At 51.3% G+C, this 25,677-nt stretch overlaps 2 protein-coding genes across 10 annotated transcripts in view; one reads left to right on the forward strand and one right to left on the reverse strand.

The window, feature by feature from the left end:
• Positions 1 to 11,640, forward strand: part of Ciita (class II major histocompatibility complex transactivator) — a 52,654-nt gene extending 41,014 nt beyond the window's left edge. For 6 of the 8 annotated variants that reach the window (XM_038324726.1, XM_038324725.1, XM_038324728.1 and 3 more), the window contains exons 14-20: positions 130 to 210; positions 842 to 934; positions 3,535 to 3,621; positions 7,457 to 7,535; positions 7,650 to 7,733; positions 8,976 to 9,072; positions 9,539 to 11,640. In XM_038324726.1, coding sequence (XP_038180654.1) covers positions 130 to 210; positions 842 to 934; positions 3,535 to 3,621; positions 7,457 to 7,535; positions 7,650 to 7,733; positions 8,976 to 9,072; positions 9,539 to 9,558 — 541 coding nt within the window. In that variant the 3' untranslated portion in view covers positions 9,559 to 11,640. Of the gene's footprint in view, positions 1 to 129; positions 211 to 841; positions 935 to 3,534; positions 3,622 to 7,456; positions 7,541 to 7,649; positions 7,734 to 8,975; positions 9,073 to 9,538 lie in introns of all 8 variants that reach the window. The other 2 variants (XM_038324729.1, XM_038324733.1) reach the window with 1 other exon arrangement.
• Positions 11,641 to 13,784: 2,144 nt separating this feature from the next.
• On the reverse strand, positions 13,785 to 25,677 carry Dexi (Dexi homolog). Of its 2 annotated transcripts, none has more exons than XR_006020780.1 (2): positions 24,849 to 25,677; positions 13,785 to 14,351 (listed from the first exon to the last, which is right to left on the reverse strand). XR_006020780.1 is itself a non-coding variant. In XM_038324734.1 (2 exons), the coding sequence occupies exons 1-2, from the start codon at positions 25,254 to 25,256 to the stop codon at positions 14,171 to 14,173; spliced, it is 465 nt and encodes a 154-aa protein (XP_038180662.1). In that variant the 5' UTR covers positions 25,257 to 25,677; the 3' UTR covers positions 13,785 to 14,170. The 2 variants fall into 2 exon arrangements, 1 of the variants encoding a protein (XP_038180662.1); XM_038324734.1 differs by having other exon boundaries at positions 24,973 to 25,677.

Below are 25,677 nucleotides of genomic sequence, written 5' to 3' on the forward strand. Positions count from 1 at the left end.
GTGGTCCTAAGCAGGCATTGGGAGCCCAGCTGGTAAGTCAGGGAGGCAGGGAAAGGGCCTCAGACTGTCCTTCCAGCCTGCAGTCCACTGTGACTGTTCAGTGTCTGACTTCTGCCCATTTCTTCCTAGGTTGGGCCCGGTATTGGGCCCCCAGGCTTTCCCCACACTGGCAAAGATCCTTCCTGTGTTCTCATCCCTGCAGCACCTGGAGTGAGTTACAGACCCTGGGCCCCCTCCCCCCACACTCTGACAAGTCCTGGGCCCCCTCCCCCCACACTCTGACAAGTCCTGGGACCCCTCCCCCTGTGCTCTGACAAACCCTGGGACCCCTCCCCCTGTGCTCTGACAAACCCAGACTTGGGGAACCTTTCTTGTTTTTTTCTCCTCTGTTCCCCACTACTTTCTCAGCGGGAGAAGTATATGGGGGCCAGATAACCTCATTGTGGGGACTTGTGACCCCCTAGTACAGGGAAGGGACAGAGGACTGGAATCCCCAGATTTAAAAAAAGTTTAGAGTTCTTTTGAAAGTTTTGAAGTCCTTTTCCCCACACAGCCCCTTCACTGCTCTTAGCAACCCCAAAGGGCACACCAGCAGGAGCAGGAAACTGCTCAATAGTTGAGGCTCCAGGGGGTTAGAGAAGCCGACCTGCTCAGGAGACTCCTACAAAGCCAAGCTGAGGTTCCAGTTCAGGGTGCTAGCCATGGCCCCTGGCCAGCTGATGGTGCCCCCAGGTGGTGCACACCAGCTCCCATAAGCTCAGAGTGAAGCAGGTGGCACCAGGGTTGGAGGTGGCTGATCTGGGACCAGAGGGCTAATGACCACCATCTGATCCCACTGCAGCCTGGACTCACTCAGTGAGAACAAGATTGGGGACGAGGGTGTGTCAAAGCTCTCAACCACCTTTCCTCAGCTCAAGGTCCTGGAGACGCTCAAGTGAGTACAATGGGGTTGCCTCCCCACCGCCTCGGTTCTGCCCCATCATCTGCCCCCCACTCTGCCATTCACTCCTGTTCTGGGTCACCATACACTCTCCCCTCCAGCCACTGCTTGTCCATTAGTGTTCTTCCTGTGTGTGCACATGTGTGTGCATGTGAGTGTATGTGTGTGCGCGCGCATATGTGTGTGTGTGTGTGTGTGTGTGTGTATTATGTGTGTGTTGTCCAGGGACCGTCTCAGCAACACTGCCCACCTCTTTTAAGACAGTGTCTCTCTCTGGCTTGGAACTCACCAGTTAGTTATGCCAGGTTAGCCAGCCAGTAAGCCCCCGAGTTATACTCGTGCTGGAATTACAAGCATGCACCACCATGCCTAGGTTTCTATGTGGGTTCTGGGGATCAACTTCCTGTCTTTATGCTTATGAGACAAGCACCTTACTGAGCCATTTCTCCAGACCTCCAAGAACCCTTCCTGTCTATCATAGGCAACAGTGAAGAACCTGAAGATCCTGCTTCCAGGCCTCAGGCATCTTTACATATGATAAGCCTGAAGCAAACAACAAATAAATCATAATTATAATACAGGAAGCTGGGCATAGTAGCTTGGGGAGGCTGAGACAGTAGGATGACCATGAGTTTAAGGCCAGCCTGGAGAATCAGTCTCAAGAAAATAAAAGGTAGGGGAAGGCTGGCAGGGTGACTTAGCCAGCAAAGGTGGCTGCTGCCAAATTAACAATTTGAGTTCCATCCTCAGGACCCACACGGGAGCAGGAGAAAACTGACTGAGTCCTGCACATTATCTGACTTACACACACACTAGAAAAGAGAAAGAGAAAAAAATATATAAAGTATGACATAATAAAATCCATTGTAATAAAAGTTGAGTGAATGATGGTGGAAGGGAAGCAACAGATTAGGGTTTACCAGTAAAGCACCTGGCGATGGTCTCGTTTGAACCATTCTGGAGTGGGTATGGGGATTAGACATGGTTTCCGGTTGAACCACGGGGCACACACCTGTGATCCCCACACTGGTGAGACTGCACAACAGGGAACCCTTGAGCTCACGGCCGGCCTGGTCTACATAATCAGACCCTGCCTCAGAATAAAGATTTAAAAGGGGCCAGTAAGATGACACAGAGGGTGAAGGTACCTCTGAGTACAGCTGGGGGCCCGAGTCTGCTTTCCGGAACTCATGGGAAAGTGTGCCAATGCCGAAACACCGCTCTCCTCCTAGACGCACTTAAGAGTTTATTTGGGAGCCATGAGGAGTGAGCAATGCTTGGGAACACAGATTTAGACACTTCAATTCCAGGTTCCAACATGGATGCATCTCATGAAGTGTTACAGTTTAACAGAACAAAGACAGCCATAAATCAAGGCAGTTTAAAGTAAGTTGGGGGTGGGGCAGCGCATGCCTTTAATCCCAGCACTCGGAGGCAGAGACAGGCAAATGCCTGAGTTTGAGGACAGCCTGATCTACAGAGCAAGTTCCAGGACAGCCAGGGCTGTTACAAGAGAAACCCTGCCTTGAAACACAACACAAAACAAACAAAAAATACACTGGTGTCTTCACCAGAGAGGCGGGTACAGCAAGATGGGGGAAGCTTTTCTATAGGCCCAAGATGCTGTCTGACAGTCCTAGCTCTTGGGCTGGTGGAAGCTAGTGGTCCGCTAAGTTAATAGACTCTAAGAGGGTTCTATCTATTAGCCCCACCCCGTCACTGCCGCTCTAGTCAGTCTCTGTAGTCACAGCTTCTTTCTGGGAGTTCTAATTCACAACTCCACAAAGCTGTCCTCCGCACATGCGCACGATGACAGCACGCCCCTCCACAGATGCATGTCCTCTGCACATGCACATGTCAGCATGCCCTTCCACATATACATGTCCTCTGCACATGCGCACGGTGGCAGCACGCCCCTCCACACATACATGTCCTCTGCATACGCGCACGATGGCAGCACACCCCTCCACGAATTACAACAATGATATTTTTTTGAATTCAAAGCACTAGGAACACAGCAATGGGAGAGCACTTGTCTAGCATGCATAAGGCCCTGGGTTCGATTCCCACAACAAAACAAACAAAACATTTTTTAAAATCTGTCAACATTCCATGTTATAAACCAAGTTAAGATGCCTAAAATGTCGCAAGAATTCACGTAGCCATTTCCTTGATATACAGTGTAGATGTCTTCATAATTTATAGTGGCCTAGGTATACCACGAGATAGGTTTCCCTCTCTCCTCTCATCTTTCTATTCCCGGACATGCCCACATTTATTGAGCACCTACTGTGTGTAGTTAGAGTGCTGGAAAACGGTCCAAGAGGAAAGGAGCCACTAGCAAATCAGAGAGCAGGCAGAAGAGGGGAGCGCTCTTTCTCTCACCTCGCACCCTGCCACCCACTGTCTCTGTAACAAGCCTTCCTGTGGGTACTACTGCATGCCCATGACCTCCCTGAGACTCGCTATCACAGGTCTGTGACTACTGGCCACCTGGCGGGAGGGAATACATTTCTAGCCTCATGATGGGGGCCAATGGGAAAGTGAGAGCCTTCCACTCCTGAACTCTTTCCTCTCTGCGTCCCTCCCTGTAGCCTGTCCCAGAACAGCATCACGGACGTGGGTGCCTGCAAGCTTGCCGAAGCCTTGCCTGCCCTAGCCAAGTCCCTCCTAAGGCTGAGGTGAGTGGGGTGGGCTGGGGACATGGGGGGGCAGGAAGATGGTCTCTTGCTGGCTGCAAGGTCTTTGCTTCACCTGGTGGTGTTGTTATGCTTAGATCAACGAAGTTCCCCCCAAACCAACAAGGAGACCAAATCCGATATGTAAAAGCAAAGAGCCTTCATTCTATACAAGTTTGCAAACTCTGACTCTCTATGTGTCCAACATATTGGAACAATCGCAGCACCCGAGCTCAGTTAGAGTTGGGTTTTTATAGTAGTAAAGGTGGGGTGAGGGATTTCTAAGGTTCAGGACCCCTGATTGGCTGACATTTGTCTGGGGTGTCCTGGTGAGTGTGTGCTGGCAGGTGATCGTATCTACAATGGTTGGAACTTAGGCATTTCGTTTGGTTGGTCTGTTCTTGGGTGGTGCTCAGGTAATCTCAGTTTGTGGTCCTTCCTGCAAACAGGTATTGCTTCAGGGTAAACTATTGAGACTCTGGCCTCTATCGAGCTTATCATGGCTGGGTCCTACAGTGAAGCGACCTAGAATGAGTTGAACATCACCAGAGCCTTGGGGCAAGTTGCTTACTTATTTTAAACCTCTATTTCCTCATCTGGAAAATAAGAATCATGTCAGAGGATGACATGCCATACCCCAATCTGTCCCTAGTGAGCAGTGGATGGCTGTGCCTTAGCCTCTACCCACAGCAGGAGAGCAGACTGGAGCCCTGCCGGCTGGCTTCTGAGAGGTCCATTACCACACTAGTCAGTGCTTACATTGCCACCCTCTGGTGGGTCTCAGTGTAGCAGTTCCAACTTTTTCAGCCAGTCTTGGTGTGGTTCTAGGGGCTGAGAGGGAAGGGAGTTTGAGCCAGAGTCCCAGTCGCTGAGCTCAGCTCTAGCAGCTCTTGGCTATCCAGCTGGGAAAGAATTCCTTCCCCCAAGGCATGTTCCAGGAAAGGCGACTTCTGTCCATCTCTAACACCCTTCCAACCAGGCCCTCTGTGCGGATGAACGGGTCGTGCACCACACAAGTCATAACATAGGTACTTGGTGCTCACCTGACAACCTATAGTTGTGCTAAGTGCATAGTATTCCCTACCTTAAACCATGGGATGTCCTTGCCTTCGAGTTGCATACAGGACAGAGCACAGACATAAAGAGGGGGGTTTAGGACAGTGATTTATTCCAGGAAAGGAATTGGTATGTCCCAGGAGAGTACAATGGGAGTGTCACCAGCTTATTTCAGAGAGCAGGGGTGCTGTGACGTGGTGAGACATGGCCCTGTGTGGGAAACTAGAGGTGAGCAGCTCTACAGGGCAGCAGGTACAATGGCCTCAAAGCAGGAAGAGGATGGATTCTCAGGAGCAGAAGGGCTCCTGAGGTGGCTGAATGGGAGGTGGGATGGGAGGGTGGGAGGTCAGAAAAGTCCAGAACACACAGGCAGGTGCTTGTGGGCCAGGCAGGCTTGCTCACTACCATTGTCACCACCACCAGATACCTAACAAAGACAGCTTGAGGAAGGAATGGGTTGTTAGGGCTCACAGTGTGAGGTGCACTCCATCATGGTGGGGAACACGGTGGCCAGAGTGTGAGGCGGCTGCCTCTGTGGTCCAGAAGCAGAGAGCAATGAACCATGGTGCTCAGCTCATTTTCTTTTTTTTTAATTTTTAAAAAATATTTTTATTTTATGGACACAGGTGTCATGTCTGTGTGTACACCCATGTGCCAAATGTATGCAGTACCTGCAGAGGCCAGAAGAGGGTATCAGATCCCCTGGAATCTTCGGGAGTTACAGAGGACTTATGGCTATCTCATGCAGAATACACTCATCCCAACATCATAGTCTCCAGAGTCTTAGCAGTTTCCAGGGTTTCTTTTTCCCATGGCTAAAACAGGTCACCCCTTCTGTGGTGTCTCACGTGGCCCTCAGTGGTTTCTGTGAGTATGTCACACTTTGAGATCCTGGCTAACATTTAGTCCACTACATAAACCAGCAAGAACCCACCCACTTTCCCCACAGAGACCCCTTCCTACCCATTTTACATTGAACAACAGCATGCATAGGGGAATCCAGTGACCTGCCCAGATAGAAAGAGGCATGCCTTCTAACCTGGGAAGTTTTTCTCCTTGGAGTTTCCAAATGCTTTGGGCTGGGAAGCACCTTTACCCCTCCCTCTCCTCTCCTCACTCATCTCTCCCCCACTTCTTTCCTCTTCTCTTTCCCTCTCCCTCTCCCCCCTTTCCCCCTCCTGCCTTCCTGTCTCCTCCCCCACCCCGTGTGTGTGTGTGTGTGTGTGTGCTTGAGTGTGTGTACGCTCACGCATGTGCGTGTGTTACTGGGGATGGAGCCTAGAGCTACTTCATGTACACCAGACAAACATGCTACACTAAGCTCCAACCCCAGCCTTCTTTAACCTTCTGTTTTTAGGGGCTTCAGCTAAGAGCACTGGCTGCTCCCGCAAAGGACCTGGATTCAATTTCTAGCTAACACATTTTGCTCACAACCATCTGTAACTGCAGTCCCAGTGATCCCTTGCCCTTACCTGGTCTCCTCAGGCACTGCACACACATGAAGGCAAACAACCCATACACAAAAATAATAAAAATAAAAAAGCAGAAAATTAAACCAACCTTCCTATTTTGAGACAAGGTCTCGAGTATCCCAGGCTGGCCTAAACCTATAATCTCTCTGCCTCAGTTTCCTACATAGCTAGAATTATAGACCTGACCTATCAAAGCCAGTGTACAACTCTATGTTTCTTGAACTCACCATGAAACTACAGATAACTGTCTGCAACTCTCTGGGCCTCAATTAGTCCATCTGTAAAGTGGGACAGTAGGGCCTGTCTGGGGACGTAGCTCAGTTGGCAGAGTGTTTGCCTAGCATGTATGAGGCCCTGGATTTATTCCATCCCCAGCACTGCAGAAGCTGGGTGTGATGGCACATGCCTGTAGTCCTAGTTCTCAGAAGGCGGAGACAGGAGAATCAGAAGTTCAAAGTTATCTTTGACTACATATCAAGTTCCAGGATAGCTTGAGATACGTGGTCCCTTTTCTATTAGGTAGGTAGGTAGGTAAGTAGGTAGGTAGGTAGGTAGGTAGGTAGGTCGGTGGGTAGGTAGGTAGGTCGGTGGGTAGGTAGGTAGGTAGGCAGGTAGGTAGATAGGTAGGTAGGCAGGCAGATAGGTAGGTTGGTAGTAGGTAGGCAGGCAGATAGGTAGGTTGGTAGGTAGGTAGTAGGTAGGCAGGCAGATAGGTAGGTTGGTAGGTAGGTAGATAGGTAGGTAGGTATGTAGGTAGATAGGTAGGTAGGCAGGTAGGCAGGCAGGTAGGTAGGCAGGCAGGTAGGTAGATAGGTAGGTAGGCAGGCAGATAGGTAGGTTGGTAGGTAGGTAGATATGTAGGTAGGTAGGTATGTAGGTAGATAGGTAGGTAGGTAGGTAGGTAGGCAGACAGGTAGGTAGATAGGTAGTTAGGCAGGCAGGCAGGTAGATAGGTAGGTAGGTAGGCAGGCAGGTAGGCAGGCAGCCAGTTAGGTAGGTACGTAGGTAGGCAGGCAGGCAGGCAGGCAGGTATATAGGTAGGTAGGCAGGTAGGCAGGTAGGCAGGTAGGCAGGCAGGCAGTTAGGTAGGTAGGCAGGTAGGCAGGCAGGCAGTTAGGTAGGTAGGCAGGTAGGCAGGCAGGCAGTTAGGTAGGTAGGTAGGTAGGCAGGCAGTTAGGTAGATATGTAGGCAGGCAGGCAGGCAGATAAGCTGACAGATAAAATGGAGCCGTCATCTCAATTGAGTGTGGATCCCACCTTATTCTGAGCTAGCCCAGCACCCAAACCCTCTTCCTTCCTGTTTCTGGCAGCTTGTATAATAACTGCATCCGTGACGCAGGAGCCAAGAGCCTGGCACAAGTGCTTCCAGACATGGTGTCCCTGCGAGTAGTGGAGTGAGTGGAGGGGTTCAGTGGTATCTGGGGAGGCAAAGGGTCTCCTACTGCATCATGGGAAGGGTTGTGATGTGAGTAGCCAGGCCTCAGGATGGGTCTCTCTCTTCAGTGTCCAGTTCAACAAGTTCACGGCTGCCGGTGCCCAGCAGCTGGCCTCCAGCCTTCAGAAGTGCCCTCAAGTGGAAACACTGGCGTAAGTTGTGCTGTCCCTGGGGTTGGAGATCCTTGTGTGACTCTAGAATCCAAACCCCACCCCTGCTTAGCAATCTATGCGCTTGGGCTGGCAAGTGATTTGCCCTGCAGGCCTTGGTTTCTTCCTCTCTGGACAAGGATATGAAATCTGCAGAGAGACTTGAGATGGTTATGTTAGTCAGGAAATGTCTTTGTGGGAGCCAGGGTCTCGTGCAGCCTGAGTTGGCCTGGAACTTGCTATGAAGCCAAGGATGACCCTCTTGCCTCCATCTCCCAAATGCTGAAATTACAGACATGCACTGCCACATCCAATCCCATGTGGCAAAGGGGATCAAAGTCAGGACTTGGTGTGTGCTAGGCAAGTGGTCCAACACCTGGGCCATGTCCTCAGCCAGAAACTCTTAGGACACCATTGCCACGTAAAACACAATAAATATTTCATCAGGGTAAGCCATATGAAACTGCTGAATCCAGTCATCCTTAGAACATAAAATACTGACTTCATATAGTTAGACCATTTTTTACTTGTGTTTGAAGCAGAATTGCACTTGAACTCCCGATCCCCCTGCCTCAGCCTTCTGCAGCTGGTACTACAGATGCATGTGCTGTGCCCAGCTTTAAACTTATTCTTATTAAGCCACTGTGATGTTTGGCATCCAGCACCTTTTGCTCTTTGGGTGGTTTTGATCTGCACAGTTGTGTCCATCTTCCGGGATAGACAGTGGCCTCTCTAGATTCCTTTCTCGTTGTGACCATAACACCCAGCAGAAGCAAGGAAAAGGAGGAAAGGTGCATTTGGGCTCACAGGCTCACATGGTGCTGCCCATGTCCATTGTGATGGGAAGGCATTGGTTGCAAGAGCATGTGCCTGCAGCTGCTCACACTCTGCAAAGGAGCAGCCAGCTGCTGGAACTTGCTTGGCTATTGCCTTCAAAGGTCCACCCACAATGACCTGATTATGCCTTCAAACCAGTGTCCCAGTCACGTGAACCTGTGGAGGACAGGCCATACTAAAACACCGTAGGATTCACTTTGCAGCTAAAGAGAATTTGGCAGAGCAGACCTATTCAAGGCCACACAGCAAGTCAGGATTGAAAGGGGGCCTTGTAGCGCCCTGTTTATCCATGCTGGTCTGCGCACTGCCAGGTGGGGTGTGTTTAAGGCTCTATGCAGAGTGGGAGGTGGGGCTTGGGTAGCTTGTCCTGGGGAGTCTTGACCCTGAAGCTCAATGTCCCCTCTGCAGAATGTGGACACCTACTATCCCCTTTGGGGTTCAGGAACACTTGCAGCAGCTGGATTCCCGAATCAGCCTGAGATGACCCTGCTGTGCTCTGGACAAGGTAACTGGGTAGGGACACTTGGGTCAGTATCCTTGTGAGGTGGGACCAAAGGCATCAAGCAAGGTTGGTTGGGTTCACGTGTTATCTGGAGCTATCCTGTTTCCAAATTAGCAAGGGTTCTTCAGACTTTGGGGACTTGGGCCAAGGAACCTCCCTGAGGTCGGGCTTAAAGACTAGGGAAGACAGGCTGAGCTGGTCATCTATAATCTCTATCTTGGGATTGGGCAGTCCTTCCATTGAAATTTGCAAGTCTTTCTTCTTGCTATTTCTCTTGGGTTCATCTTCATAGGAAATTAATACATTTCCTGCCACAATATTAAGACCATTCTCCCCTTACCCTGTTTGTCCACATCCCCCCCTGACCTGTGTTACAGTCATCCCCCACATTCTGACATCCCCTCCTCTGCTGTCAAGGATCTTCCCCTGGAAGCTCATTGACTCATCTGTGTCTCCTGATCCCCCACAGCACGGACTCGGGGACATTGACCACGCTGGACCTTGCACTGGGTACTGTGGACTCAGCGCTTCTGTGGGTAGTCGGCCTCTGATCACCCTGCCCCTGCAGGCTCAGAGTCACCTCTGCCTCCATGAGGGATGGACACAAGTCTTGGTCTTCTACAGGCCCCAGGAGCAGTTCCTTGCTCTTACAGGGCCAGGTAGGAAGCCAGCCCCATTCGGTGGTTCTGAGCACTAGTAGACAGGCCTGGGGCTGCATTCAGTGGTTTCACCCAGGAGGCCGAAGACCTTCTCTCTGACATTCCAGAGTGCAGAACTGAAGCAGTCAAGCACCAGCCAAGCCAAGGCCAGCCTGGTGAGAAGGTACTTCTTCCCTGCCGCTCCTGATAGGGCCTGCTGAGCGCTCTGAAGACACTCAGGGTGGCCCTCGGCCTGCAGACTTCTAAATGTGACAGGGAGTCTATGACAGCTCTTTCTACTTGTGGCACTGTTTCCACAAGCCTTCAGTCAAGGCTGAGTCAGGCCTGGCTGAGATCCTGGGCGTGAACCAAGAGCTAGGGAAATGGTAGGCTACAGGATTGGAAGGCTGTGCTGGGAGCTGCTGCGCTGGGAGCTGCTCTACCTTCTTCACACACCCACTACATTTCAAATGCACCAGCTACTCTCAATGCAGCTATGGAGCCTGGTTTATCCCACAAGTTCCATCTGGGGACACCTTCTGTACTGGTTATCTAATGCAAAAGAAACCACCCAAGCCACAATAACTTAAAATAGCCCACACTCCTATTCTGCCCTGACCCCTGATAGCTCACCTGGCACCACCAACCCTCTGAGTCAATTGGAGCAGCTAGAAGCCGGGCTGGAATCATCTGAAGGCTCTTGCGTGTGTGTCTGGCTTGTGACAGGGGTTGCTGGCTGGGAGCCCCGAGTCCTTAATGGGACAGCTGGCTGGGGACTTCTCCAAGGAGTGCTGGCTTGCCTTCCAGGGAGAACAGAGGGGAGAAAGTGAGGAGACACGAGCAGCAGAGAGCATCTGTGCACTGCTCACAGCAGCCACGGAGGCTGCGGAGCACTGTCTAACCACATGCTGCAATACAGAGCATGCCCTGAGCCCATGCGCACACCATGCACGCACACCGTGCAGTTCAGCTCTGTCCACATCCTGCATCTTCTGCAGCTTCTAAGAGTCAATGGAAAGTTATTGATTCCCGGGCCTAAGGGCTGAAGCACTGACCATTTGTACAAAGGGGGGTGCTCTCCTCTTCTGCTTGGCTGAACATTGGGAGCAGTTCTGGAGCCAAGTTGGCCAGCCTTAGCTGCAGCTATCCGAAGAGGGCAGGCAGCACCAGCTCCACTGTTCTTGCGTCCTCTGAGGTCAGACACCATCGATCCCTCCATCAGGACAGTGACAGCTTGCTTCCTTGCCTTGGCAGAAGAGCCATCTGTATGGCTCCAGCATGCTAGCCCTGATGTCAGTAGGACTGGCCACACCCCAGTAAGTGGCAACTGAGCTAGAGGGCCTAGCGGGGTGGTTTGCATGGCTGCTTGGGGGTGATTCTTGGAGATATGTCCAGCTGCTGAGGGCATCTGTGCTGAGGCTTCAGGCTCAGGGGTGGCACCTGAAAGTTCAATTTGTGCGGCCACAAGGGACAGCACAGAGGCACTCTCTAAGGCAGGTATCTGCTACACCTGCCACTCATGTAGGCAGACCCTTACCTCTGCCTTTGGTCTATCTGGAGATACCACAAGTACCTCTCCTTACTCTGCCGAGGGCTGTTACTTCTTAACGGGTTCATTTATGTAAGACATTGGCTGTGCCAGGGACACAGTTAATGCTCAATAAACCTCACCGGTTCTGGATCCTGTGCGCTGGGCAGCATCTTAAGCCACCTGGCTCCTGAAGTGAGGCAGCCTAGAACTGTGTGACATCAACTCTTGGCTGAGCTGCCTGGTCTCATGCTCCGTCTCGCCATATATGCAGGCAAGTGTCTTTTGTGTCTTAGCCATCTGTAAAATAGGCAGACTATCCTCCTCACTGGATTATGTGAAGACCCAATGTGGAAACAAAGATATTAATTAAACAGGTCAGCAAAATGGCTCAGGGATAAGCAAGTCCAGTGGTCTGAGCTTGATCCCCAGATTCACACATGGAGAACCAACTCCTACAAGAAGTCTTTTGAGTTTCTGTCCACCCGTGAACTGATGAGCTACAGGCTGTTGTTGGCCTCCATGTTGGTGCTGGGAGCAGAACTCAGGTCCCCTACAAAGGCAGCAAGCCATCTTAATCACTGAGTCATCTTTCCATCCCATAAATAAATAAATAAATAAATAAATAAATAAATAAATAAATAAATAAAATTAAAAATAAAATTTTAAGAGTTGACAGCAAGGCCTGGCACGGGGTTCTGCTGCCCTCTTCTGGACCCCACGAGCACTGCATGAACTTGGTGCCCAGACAGATACACAGGCAAACACTCATACATATAAGACAAAGAAATCTTGAAGAAAAAAAAAGTCATGTGTGGTAGCACACCTTTGATCCCAGCACTTGGAAAGCAGAGGTAGGAGGAGCTCTGTGAGTTCAAGGCCGGCCTGGTCTACACTCCTTCCACTGTGTTTTATTCCTGCCTTTGTCTGGAATGTTCTCAGATCTCTGTATGTAATCCTACAGGATTCCATAGTTCCTCAGGCAGATTCTCTGTCTCTCATCCCCTTGTACCATACCCACTCTTGATCTCAACAATCTCTTTTGTTGTCTGCCTGTCTAGGATGTGAGCTTTGGGGGACCAGGGGGTTTCTCTGCTGTGATCACCCCTCTGCCCTCTATACCCAGTCAAGTGCCTGTACATAGTAGGTGCTCAGTAAGTGTGGGATGGATGGCTAATCCTCAGTACCAGCTCACTTAGTCATTGTGTGGCTGTGCACTGAGGACACATGCGTGAACAAGATGCTCAAGGCTCCTGAGCTGGAAGCCTTGCATCTAAGAGCGACCAGGAGCGTCTGGCCAGGCTGCGCCCTGCACAAGGCTCCTGGACAGTGGATACACGAGCATTGTACACTACTGGAGCCTGGAGTGGAAATGCACCAGTTTAGAGGAGAGCCTCCTGGTGATTAGCATGGTGTCATCTCAAGGGGTGGGTAAGTTGTGGTTCCCGTTAGAAACTTGGCATTTATAGAGGAGTTAACGTACCAGCTTGGCCTGTGACCCCTTTGAAGGATCTCTGTGGGTATGGGGCACAGTGTGCTAAAATAGGTTGCCAGTCCCACTTGTGATGTGAGAAGCAGTTCTGGGGGAACTGGCAGGCTGTTCACGCAGCACACTTCAATCCAAGGTCCTCCTCAGTCCTCAACTTCCCTCCAGGTCTCTCTCCCAGGGAGTATGTCTCTCTTCCTGTTGTATATGACCGTCCTTAGAGCCAAAAACCTGCCATCTTGGGGAATTCTGCTGCACCCTGTTGCATGACAGATTATCCTGTCCTGGAGAGGTGGAGAGTGTCATCACTGCCATCTGTTGTGTGCCATGCTGCTCTAACTGCACATGGCTGCGGGGGGGGGGGGGGGAGCTAAAGCTATACTCTAGACTAGAGAAGACCAGGGGAAAAGGCTCCAATTTTTTGTGGGTTTTAGAGGCAAAGTCTAATATAGCCCAGGATGACCTTGAACTTCTGATCTTCCTGCTTTCATTTTTGAACTTCTGATTCTTTTATCTCTGCCTCTGGATTGCTGGCATTATAAGCACATACCACTGTGCCTGTTTTTATGTGGTCCTGGGGCCCAGGGCTTTGTGCAAGCCAATTCCATTCCTAGACTCTTTCCCATTCTTTAATTTTTAAGGTAAGGTCTCACTGTGTAGCCCTGGCTGGTTTGGAACCCACTCTTTAGACCTGGTTAGACTAGAACTCATAGATATCTACCTCCTTAGCTTCCTGAGTGCTGGGATTAAATGTGTGTACCACTACACCTAGTCCCTCCCTCATTGTTCATGGAGGTGTATCATATGTTCCATGTGTGGGACTCAGGCCCAAGTTCTCCAGAGTCCCCTAGCTTTCCCCACCGTAACTCGGGCTTTCAGAAGGTGGGAGGAGGTGGCCTCTCTAGAGTGAGTCCCCTAGTACCTCCTGTATCTCCAGACTGGGTCATCTGCCTTTTTTGCCAATCATAATGTCAGTCATAATGTACCCTTTCCGAAATTCAAAACAAAACAAACAAAGCAAGCAAGCAAACAAACAAACAGCAATCAGACAAGGCAAAAGGGGTTGGAGTTGCTTACATTTTTTTAATGAAATAAGTCAGCCTCTAAGTATTGCTTTTACAGGTTTATGGAAATCAAGTATCTACACCACTCACACTTCCAAAAATAGATTTCTAGCCAGAGACAGCCTTCTCCAGTGCGGCAGCTCAGTTCTGTCAACCTGGAGAGGTTAAGCCCCACCCTAGACCCTGGCGCATCCTTCTTCAGAGTGCTCCCTGAGACTGTGATCAACAGTCTTGGGACTGACGCTGGAGGGAGCAGCCTAAGCAGGAGTCTGTTTGCATCCCACTCAGCTCTCCTGTCCTTTCCAGAGGCTAAGTGGGGGTGGCAGGTGCAGTCGGGGGTGAAGTGCAGAAAGGTGACCTCTGGCTGGGTTCCTGTAAACAACCATCACGAAGCAGGAGAGTCAAGCCTGATCCAGGACGTCTGAGAACTGGGTGGTAGGTGAGGTCTTTGGAGCCCTTCTCCTTCCTGTAGGGCCTGGCAACTCTCCCATCTTGGCACTGGGTCCCCACCTCTCCTGGCATACTCCTGGGCTGGGGCAGGAACCCGGCTGTTGGCACAAGCAGGCCTAATCAAGAAGACAAAGGACAGTCACCAACAGAGCCACTGCATCACTGGCCTGGGGATGCATCTCTGGGGCACGGAAGCCCTGCTCTAGTCCTTCATGTCTAGGACTCTCCAGAAGTCCCACGCTCAGGCTACACTGTTTTTTCCCTCTCTTTTTCATGAGCAAGCATTCTACTAACTGAGTTACTTTATTCCAAGTTCTTATTAAAGAATTTGCTTCCCTTCTAAGATCTTGGGGAACCAGGGCAGTTTTCCAATGGAGAAGAGGGCTGCCCAGGTGATCAGAAGGGAGAGAGAGATGCTGGGGCAGCAGAAGGAGGCCAGCTATGAGGGAGGTCAAGCAGGAGCAGCTGGACAAGCTTCAGGGATTGGGCAGTGCCTCCCATCTCACCCAGGAAGCACTGTGCTTACGGGAAGGCTCACTTGATGCAGCCTGCCAACTCTGTCCCCTCTTGGCTCCTCTCCCCATGACACAGCATCACTTGTTAGTCTTGGCCCGTTTCCTCCAATCCCGAGTCCCATGTTTAGCTGTCGCCAGCATCTCTCCAACAGTGAGGTGCCCAGGTTCCCTGTCCTTTCAGCCCCCTCAGATTCTTCCCTCTACAAACACCACTGGTCATCAGTAGGATGCTCACTGTATGGGAAGCACGCAGTGTGTACAGATGAATGGCATCAAGGGCTGTGTGGGACTACCACCGGCATCACGTATTTACCAGTAGCTCTGCTGCCAACCAGTAGCACCTCCAGCTGGTAGCACCTCCAGTCACCGTAGCTGCTAAAACTGCCGCCCCCTATTTCCAAGAGCCACTAAGCAGGTATAACCATTTCCACCAGGAGCTGTGTCTCTGCCCATTTTATAGGTTACAAAACAGAGGCTCAGAGCACAGTGTGTTGCCTGCAGTTGCACAAGTAGGGCATGCAGAGCTGGCATGCACTGGTAACAAATGGGGACAATCACAATCTGAGTGCCACCACACCCAGCGCTTGTCATGTGACTTACCCCTTCCTTCCACATACTTTCCCTAGCCTGGGTGCCCTGGTCCTGCTTCCAGAGATCGCTTGGCCCAGCTGTTGCCTCCCACCAGGGACTGCTAGGAAGATAGTGGAGCACTCCCCCACCACCCAGTACCTGAGGTGACATGAGGCACGTCCTAGGCCCATTCTAGCTTCTGAGCAGGACTGAGCCCCAGACAACAATGGTAGCCTGCTCAGTGCCCACCTGCTCCACCTTGCTGGCCTCACTTCCACCCCCCACATGGAGTTCCTATGATCTCCTCCCTAATAAGCACTTAGGCGCATGGCTATCTCCACCCTTGTTATCCACCCACGAGCTGGTGTTGTTCCGTCTTTTGGGCATCAAGGCCCGGAAAGCATAAGATACTTGTTGAAAGATGCTCCGCTCAGAAGTCCTGAAATCTGCCCAGGTGTGCCCTGGTCTTGTGATTCCAGCACTAGGAAGCCAAGGCCAGAGAATGGCAGGTTAGAGGTCAGCCTGGGCTACAGAGCAAGGACTGAGTGAGTTCGAGGCGAGGCTGGGCCATCTAGTATGAGCCTGTTTCCACAAACAAAACACATGCTGTATATTACCAGCTGCTGTTCAGTTTTTACACACCAGTGTGTGACAGGCTGGGCCCCAAGCTAGAAGGCGTCATGCACTGTGTTGAGTTGTGAGCAACTTCTGCCTGGAGTAGTCCTCCCAACGAAGGGACAAGGCTGTGGGCATGGACGGAGGTCCACACAGGGCTGTGCTGCACAGGAAGGGCACCCAAGGGGAGATGGGGCTTAACTGTCTCCTCATTCTGAACAGGGTGGGGGTGGAAGCCATAGGCTGGTTTCTCCCTTCCTCCGCCAGACTCATCTACTAAAGGCCTGCTGAGGGCACCGCCATGGCTCAGGAACCTTCCCTAGTTCCCACTGACACCCCCAGACACGGCCTGTATCCCTTTGGCCTTCTCCCAGTCGCCTACAGAACTGTGGAGTGCAGAGCCACAGCCAGAAAGCCTTTCTGAGACTCCTGTCCCATCACACCAGGGCCCACCTGGAGCTGCTCTTTCAGCTCTTCCCTCTGAGGAACCCTGGGGGGAGACATGTTGCAGCTGAAAGCTGAGATTCACCCTCCTTGATTTGATGCCTACTGCAGGGATGCCCAGCCGGGTGGGAGGAGCCTCACTGGGTCCCACAGCTGCTGGTCTGACTGAGCCTGCTGTCACAGGAACTCTGTCCCTGTACCCACACTTTGCCATAGGTGTTAGCAGATACTGCTGACTTCTGGGACATCTGCTGAGTCTCTTAGAGCCAATGAGGACAGGTGCCTGTTCACACAAGTTCCTCTCCTTTCAAATCATTTTTTTTTTAATGCTTAAAAGCCAATTTAAGGACTGGAGAGATGGTTCAGCAGTTAAGAGCACTTGCGTCTCTTGCAGGACACGCAGGTCCTGCTCCCAAAGCCCACATGGTACTTCACAACTACCTAACTTCAGTTCCAGAGAATCCAGCGCCTTCTTCTGACTTCTGGGTCTCCTACACGACATGACTCAAACAGGAACATTCACATAATAAACAGATCATTTTAAAACTTGATTTAAAGAAAACAACTATATAAAGAATAATTCTGGGGCCAGCAAGGGGGCTCAGCTGATAAAGGAACTTGCCAACAAGCCTGGCCTCCTGAGTCTGACCACTAGGACCCACATGGTGGAAGGAAAAAACCAACTTCTACCAGTTTTCCTCTGGCCTATACAGCACGGCATGCACATGCCCACCCCTGCACACACAAATACATGTAAGTAATAACAGCTGAGTTGGTAGGCAGAAAGACTAGAAATCAGCTTTCGTGGGACTATGGGCTTGGGATTTCTCTTACAGACAACCTTCTAGAAAGCCCCTGTGCATCCCTCTTTCTTCACACACCCAAAGGCTTTGCAGAAATCTGGGATCTCCGTGCTGGAGGCAGACTTTGTTGCAGGAGGCCATCTGGCTCATGGCCAAGGGTGTGGTAGCAAGCTGGTCACCTCCCTGGCAGCTGCAAGGACAGAAGGGGAGAGAAGCTTCCTGTCTCCACATGGGTCAGTCCCTGATGAGACCCAGTTTCTTGGGCCTGAATTCCAACCCCACATTGGCTGTGAGTGGTCATCACCATGGGCCATCTACAGTGTTGTCTGCAGCGGTCCCCGACTCCCCTCCTTTGCCTGCCCAGCAGCTCCTAAGGCTTGTTGCACATCACCTAGACATTACTTATTTAGGCAAGTTGAGTATCTCCTCTCTAGACTGCCTGGATCAGAGTGTTTTGGATTCTGTGATATTCGAGTACAGTAATGAGATGCCCTGGGAAACTGATGCAGCCTAAATGGCTTTCATCTCCCTGCCGTGGCACTAGTATGAAGGTAGGAAGATAACTTTCATGAGACTGGTCTCTCCTTCCACCATGTGCGTCCTGGGGCTCAAACTCCCTGCCGAGCCATCCCACAAGCCCCAAACAATGTAGTTTTTGCATCTCTTTTTTTTTTCTCCCCAAGACAGAGTTTCACTGTGTAGCTTGGGCTGGACTAGCATTCTGATGCTACCCTAGTGCTGAAATTAGAGGTACTAGCCACTTCACCTGGCACAATTCAAGAGTGTTTTTATTGTTGTTTTGATACGGAGTCTCACTATACTGTCCTTGGTTAGCCTCAAATTCAGGATCCTCTTGCTTCATGCTCCTGTGTTCTGGAATTAATGGCATGTGCCACCACAACTAGAAGTCTCAAGGGAAATGTTTATATTATAACTATGGGGAAGAAAACAGTACTTGTCATAGCAAAGGTAATGTAGTAATGCTGAAGATAGAGAAGAAGCCTTACATCTGCCTCCGTGCCTGGAGCCTCTGCTCCAGGAAGGGAAAAGCAGGAAGGTAAGGGTACCATGAGCCTGACTCCTCTGGTACCTTAAAGGGACTCCTCCAAGCCAGCACCTCACTTCAGAAACTCTGGGCAAGTGGGAATGGCTTGAGGGCCAACGCGCTACCTCATAGCTGGGCATCTCAGGCGAGTCACTGAACCTCCCAAGCCTCAGTTTCCCTATCTAATGAGCCCTTCCCAGACAACATCACAAGGTGACGCTCAGGGGAAGCTAAGATGTGGGAGGGGCACCCACTTCTAACCTCCCAGTCAAGCTTCCTACCAGCCAGGAAGCCTGGGAAGGCCTTCCCTTTAGGACCGGGGATGATAGCTGCAAGGGTACCAGCATCAGTTGACACTCAGTGGGTACCAAGCATCATCACCCCCAGGCTGTTTCACAGGCAATCCACAATGATGCTCTCTACTGGTTACTGGTGCCAGAAGAACAAGGAATCCCAGAAAAGGGGGAAGGTTTCTGGGGTTAGGGGTCCCCTGGGTCTAACACCCCACACAGTGCTGCATATTACTATACACCAGTCACCAATCCACTGAATCACTGCAAGCCCCCAAGCAGGTAACATTATTCCCATTTCACAGAGAAGGAAACTGAGGCATGGGGGAGGTGATGTCACTTGTCTAAGATGTTGGGTGAACTGGGACTAAAACCTCAAATGTGATTGCAAAAGCTCTAGGAAACAATTTCAGGGGGTCACATGACCACCACTACAGCAAGCACACATTGCTCTGCAGCTCTTGGTAAAGCCGTACTACAGTCTGGTGCCAGGAACCTTTATCTGGTAGCAGCAGTTCAACACATAAAGCCGGCCCAGCCTCTGCCATCGCTGGCTTTCCTACTTGACCAGACTCTGGCACTTGTTTTCATCTATGCCGGGTGAGAGTGGCCTCCTTCTCACAGTGACAGATCCAAAGAGTCTGGGGATGCACCTCTGCAGTAGGGTGTGTGTGGCACTGGGCTGATCAGCAGAAACACCTAAAAATAAGTAAAATTAAGTCCAGAGGGCCTGGAGCTGTAGTTGGGTTGGTAGCGTGCCTTCGAGTATCCATGCAGAACTGGATCCCATCCCAGTGCCACATAAACTGGGCACTGTGGTGCATATCTATTAGCACAGAACAGGCGTGGTGACCCAAGACTAAAATCCCAGCACTTGGGACATAGAAGCAGCAAGATAAGAAGTTCAAGGGCACCCTTGGCTAAATAGTGAGTCGAAAGCCAGCCTGAACTACCTGTCTCAAACAAAAACAAATAAAAAGTCCACAAAAAAGAGACTTAAAAAACAAAACAAATGAAGCATCAAAACTGGTATTATAAAGTAAACTTAAACTATAAACGGAAAAGCAGCAACTCAACAGTGGAAGGCCCGGATGACATCACCAGGATTGGCAGGACCGGCAGCAATAAGACAGGTGACGTGTGCCTCTCAAAGCACTGCACTGAGGACATACTCTTCTGTCGCCTTCCTGCTAAGACCACATCACTTGAATGGCATCCAGAGTGCGGACATCTGACAACCCCAGGCAGAAACAGCCCACAGTGCCAGACTGGCCTCTTGAAAAGTGCCAGTGTCACCAAGATATAGAGGCCAGCCCAGAATAAGAAAGCAGAGGCCTCAGACTCCACATGTTACTGTTAAAGGACATCCCTGGGACAGATAATAATATGCGAATAAAGCCATGGATCAGCATGCTCCGAGGGTTGGATCCCTGTTGCAGTTTTTGATTCCAGCCAGGCGTGGTGGTACCCACTTGTAATCCCAGGGCTCGGGAGGTAGAGCAGGGTTCAGGAGTCGGTTACAGAAGCAGCCCATCTCAAAAACAACGTTTTGCTGGTTTTGACAACGGTGCTACAGATACCAAGTACATCCTTGTTTTAGGAAGTTATAGAGCAAAATATTCAGGACCAAAGGAACATCATGTCTGCGGGGCACTCTCAAATGTTTCGGAGATGACTGTGCACATGAGTATGTGTGTGCTCATGTGCATGCATGTGTATTCACAGAAGAATGTGAGCTTGCATTGAGCACATGGATAGGATGTCGGCTGGCAGGCTCTGGTGAGGGGAGCACAGGAGTTCTTTAGACTTTTCTGGAAACTTTGCTGTAAGGGTGGAACTTTTAAATTTTTCTAAAAGGTTTTTGGATGAATTCAGGAAAAAAGGTACAAGCATGTAGAAGAGATGGGCCTGGAGAGGCTGAGAGCTGGTACTAAAGGGGGCATGCGAGACAGGTCCTCACGGAGGCTCTTCTGCTCCCCGGGGGCCACTGTGCAGGAGACACTGCTGTCTTAATTGGCCTTGTTCTCTGAGATCCTCACTTTCTGGTCTTCAGTTTCTTTATTTGCAGGGCTGGATTAAGTCAGCAGCCATGAGGCAGGCAAGATCCTGAGTTTGAGGCTAGCTGGAGCTACCAAGTGAGACCCTGTCTCAAAAAAAGAAAAGAAAGAAAAGAAAAGGCTGTCTCTTTCAATGTGATATTCGTTTCCCAAATGCAGCGGGTGCTCTCCGAGGGTCCAGGATGAAGGCAGCAGTAATATCTGCAAGAAGTCCACCTGTTTTTCATCAAGGCTGGGAAGAGGGTGTAATGTAGGCTTTGCTTTTCTGGCTGGAATCTCCAGCCTGTGTTAACTCAGAGCCAAGAGCATAGGGCCATTGGATTCACACTGTGTTCTCAGCTGGCCTGCAGTTCTTTTATTCACGAAGGGATGGCCAGAACTGTTATAGAACTGTGACCAGGGAGCTCTCTGGCTGTCTCGCGGCAGACCAGGGCATGCACCTGCCGCCCACACCTCTAGATCCTCTTGTCTACACAATAGCCTCAGCCTCCTTCCTGTTGGCCCTCACCCTGACCGAGCACCACAGGCTACCTGTGGGTCTCCCACAGCTGGAATCTGAGTATATGGGTGACCCCATGGGAGTAACTGGCATCCTAATTAGACAGTGGCATGCTCAGCTAGGCATTCTGCTGATAGCACAGGTTACAGACTGGCAGGGAAGGCCAAGGAAGCAGTCAGTCAGATGAAGGAGTCAGTCACCCCTATTCCACAGTCACACTCAACAACAACCCCATTCCCTCTCCCACTGCATCTCAGGTGCCACGGAAGGTCCAGCAGACAGCTACCACCCGTTAGGACTCTGAAATAAGCAACCAGGCTAAGCTGCCTCTCTAACCTAACAGACGAGCAGTCAGCACCACCCCCCTCCACACACACACCCAAGGCTCCCAGGCATGCACCCAATCTTCTCCCCCAGTAAGCAAGGAGCTCCATCCCCTACTCCCCTGGGCCACACTGAACACTCTAGAAACTGCTCTCCAGAACTTCAGAACCAGGGCAGTGCCCTCGGGACTATGCGCATGAGGAAAAGTCTCTAGGGCCCAGAAAGGCAGGGAGATACAGGTAGGTGTGTGTGTGTACCAACGGGCATGTTCCCTGAGCCCATGCAGCTGGTACTTTTGCTAGCCATGGGCACAAGAAAGGTGAAGGCAGTTAGCTCCAGACTGCACCTGCCAGTCAGTAACAGAGACTGTTCATGGGCCAGTTACCATACAAGGGGGTCTAACTCTTCGTCCTCTCAACAAGGTAGATTTTTATTACCCTTATTTCATAGAAGAGGCCACTAACGTGTGGAGTTAAATGGCATTCCCAACTGTGGCTAGGCCTGCAACTTAAGTCTAGAAAATCGGAATTTAGAGTTACTACTCTTAACCCTGACTCCACATTGACTCCTCAAATAAGTGCTCAATAAAGGTATGGGAAGCTGAATTACATGTGTAGACACAAGACAAGAAGGACCCAATGAGGAAGGTGGGCGTCCTTCTTCATGCTGACACTGCCTGGCATGTCCTGTGTCCATGCCTTTTGTTAGAGTTTCCTGTCCTGGCTTGTTAGAACATGCCATGTGAGCAGGAGTGGGAAGAAGCATGCCTGGTCCTGGGGGCTCCTCTGCTGATAGAAGGGGCCAGGAGTGAAGCTGGGTCACTGTCCTCCAGGCTGCTATCAGTCACCCATCCAGCATCCTTTGGGTCTGGCCTTTCTGGCCTGGGACCAAGGTCTTCTAGCTTGCATTGGGGGACATATAGCATAGCGTGTGGGTTTCATTAGTCTCCAGCCCTGGATGTGGGATCCTCTATATTCCTTATGCTCCCTATCCCCAGGGTCAGGTAAGAAAGTCCCAAAGGAATGTTTCTTGGTGTTTCTGCTCAAATAGCATTTGCTGAAAAATATGTCAAAGCATTTGGACTTTGGATTTCGGCTTAGAATATGCCAATGTTTTCATTTGGAAGCAGCAGTGTTTCTGTTGATATAGTAAGAAGATAAAATAAGACATTTTTTTCACCAAGTTCAACTGTCTGATAGTCTACTTAGCTCAGGGACAGAGGTGCAGCTTAGGATCACAGGCATAGTCTAGACTCTGTGAGGAAAAGAAGGACCAATGCTTGTCGAATGACCACATGAGTGGACACACAGAGGAGCTAGAGCCAGGAAGGGCACCTGGTCTCTACTCCGGTTCTGAATGGATCCTGGAGATCCCACCTCTGTTAGGTGTTCCCAGTGCGTGCGTGTTTCTTCATCTTCACTAACCTCATCCTGTCCAATCCCCTGTCACTGCTGCACAGACAGCTAGCAGCCCCCTCACTGGCTTCCTTGCTCCTACTCTTGCCCTTGCATTCTGCGCATGGCTGCCAGTCGCCTTCAGAGAAGGTGAGACAGAGGGACTGTGTCACTCCCTCCTAGGACCATCAGCAGATGTTAACTGCTTTTGGCCATGGTGTCTCAGGGTCACCACTGACTTCTTTTGTTTCTGTGTCTCCAGCCTCTTTTCCAGCTGCTGAATGAGCCAGCCCTCTCCTATCTCAAGGTGTGGGCATTAGCAGTTCCCTCTGTTCAGACTGCTTTTCTCCAGAGCTCTCTGGCTAGCTCTATTAATTTGGGGTTCAGCTCACATTTTCATCTCTTCAGAGTGGCCATCTCTGACCCTCTAACTAAAGCAGCCCATGCCTACTCTGCTCTTGTGGTCACTCCTCAGAGAGCATCTGCCAGAGGTCAGGCGCTGGGCAAGCAGCAGTGAACACAGCAGCAGAGCCCCTAAACTTCTCACTGTGTTTCTGAGTACCCATTCGTGTTCCTCATCGAAGGCCTGTGTGCCAGGTTCCATCTGTCTTTGCTCACCAAGTACTCAACAAATAGGCATTTGTTCAATGAAACCATAGCTGTCAGGCTGACAGGAATGCGGAGCAGAGCAGCGGGCACATGCCCTGCCTTGTGCTTGGCTCCTGTAACGATGCCACTAACCTTAACCAAAGAGCTCTTCAAAGATACCTTGCTTTGCCCCCAAATAGCTCCTGCTTAGTGTGCATTATTTCTACAATCGACAAAGAGTTCTCCAAACTCCACCACCGGAGCCCTGATCCTGAAGTGATGGTGTTGGGAGTGATGAGGTCATGAGGGTGGATCGAAGTCCTGTGCCTGCAGTGATGCTGTTGGGGTGATTAGGTCACAAGGGTGGAGCCCTCTCATAGGATTAGTGCCCTTTGGAAAACTACGAGAATGATGTTTGCAGTCTGAGCCATGGTATTTTGGAATAGTATCCCAAACTAAGATACCCTCTTATGGCAAAGTTGGCAATCAAGTAACACAGGAGCAGAGGGGTAAATGCCTCCCTGGGGTGAGTGACATTCGTGTCTGTTATCTAAAAGGAGCCCCTGCCCATCAGTTTCATAGGACCCTTCATTGCCACTCAGGTTCTGTGGCCTGCCAAATTCCAGCGTTACCCAGCTATAAGGCAATGCCTGTCCTATAGCTGAACCCAACAGCTTGCCTGGCACAAATGTTCTCTCTCACATAGCTCAGCTGTCCCCTGTGCTTGGGAGACTTTAGCCAGTCTCACTCCTCCCTGGACTCACACTACTCTACCTCTAGCTACGACAAAGCTTCTGGCAGAAGCTCAAAGGCAGGTCTTTAGTGCAAACCATCCTGTGGTTCCTTCTGCTGACCCTATCGTCCCTGGAGGCCTTGCAAATACTGCAGACAAAGCCAGCTGCAGCTGAGAACTGCCTGCCTGTTCCATAGAGGCAGCCTATGAAAGGGACAGCCTCTGCAGATCTGAGCTAGGGATCAATCCAGGAGCTCTGAAACCTGACTCCAAATACAGCAGCAGACACACTGCCAAAAGGAAGTGCGGCGTTCTTTGCTGAAGGTTTTCTGCCGGCCTTGGCCTGAGGTCCCTGAGTTTAACTAGTCCCTCAGGAAGTCACAGAACCAAAGTGACCAGTGCCTCTTATGACAGCAGTCTATCTTTCTAGGACAAGAGAGAATTCCCCATACCCCAAGGTCACCAACAAGACAGGTTTATACTGGGGGCGGGGGGAGGCAGCTCCACCTTAAATCTTTTTGCACAAGTCATGGGGGTAAATTGCAAGATTACTCCAAACGATAATGTAGATTCTGGGTTCCTTTCATTGGAGGAAATCTCTCCAGACTCCACTATTCCTAGCATTCGAGTTAGACCCAGAGGAAAAATCAGAGGCTTGGGGAAAGGATTTGAGTATGCCCTGAGGACACCACCTTCTCCCTCCCCCGCAATATATCCCCATCTCAAGGGCACTTACGGGCCTCTTCCTGGGGTCCCATTCCGGTCCAGATGGTGCCCCCAACTAGTGGCAGTGGCATGATATGGACAGCTGGCCCAGGCCAAGAGTTGCGGATGGTGGAGGGCAAGTGTGGGGACCTTACTCCAAATATCCATCAAAGACGTCGAGCTCCGAATCGGCATCATAGAGGCCAGAGCCAGGGTCGGAGAGTACGCCGAGGTCCACCAGCGCCTGGTCCAAGTCCTCGGGCAGGAAGACGAGGCCCACGTTGAGGACGATGTATTCCATGAGGAAGGCGTAGTAGAGGATCAGCACATTGACGAAAAACAGGCCCACGTAGAACATAGAGGGCAGCAGCGGTGGCTGCACGTAGGAGACCAGGGGGCCCAGAGCGTCCAGGTGGGCTGCGACGCGGGCACCGGGCATGCAGGGGCCGGCGGTGAGGGTGGCGGCCGGGCAGTCCCAGCGACCTCAGCCGCTGCGGCGCCCGGGCGGCCGTAGAAGAGGCAGTTCGGCCATTCAGGGGGCGCCCCGGGGCTCGGTGGCGGCAGCGCTGGGCCCCGGGCGGCCACCGAAGACGCTCCTTGACCCCCGAGATGCTCGGGACCGGGTCACGGCAACCCGGAATCGGGATGCGGGCCACACGGGCCGCTCACCCCTCAAGGTCCCCCTAGAAGTGGCCAGGGGCTCGCTCGGTGCGCCGCGCTCGCGCACCCCCGCCGCAGCTCAGGGGCGAGGCCGGGTCCCCAGGGTCGTCTCACCCAGCCTCTTCTGAAGCCGGGTCCGTACACCCGAAGGCTCACGGCCCATCTCTGCGGCCGCCGCGTAGCTATGCAGCTTCCCAACA

The sequence above is a fragment of the Arvicola amphibius genome, chromosome 4 (assembly GCF_903992535.2).
Source record: "Arvicola amphibius chromosome 4, mArvAmp1.2, whole genome shotgun sequence".
In the NCBI taxonomy this organism is placed as follows: domain Eukaryota; kingdom Metazoa; phylum Chordata; class Mammalia; order Rodentia; family Cricetidae; genus Arvicola; species Arvicola amphibius.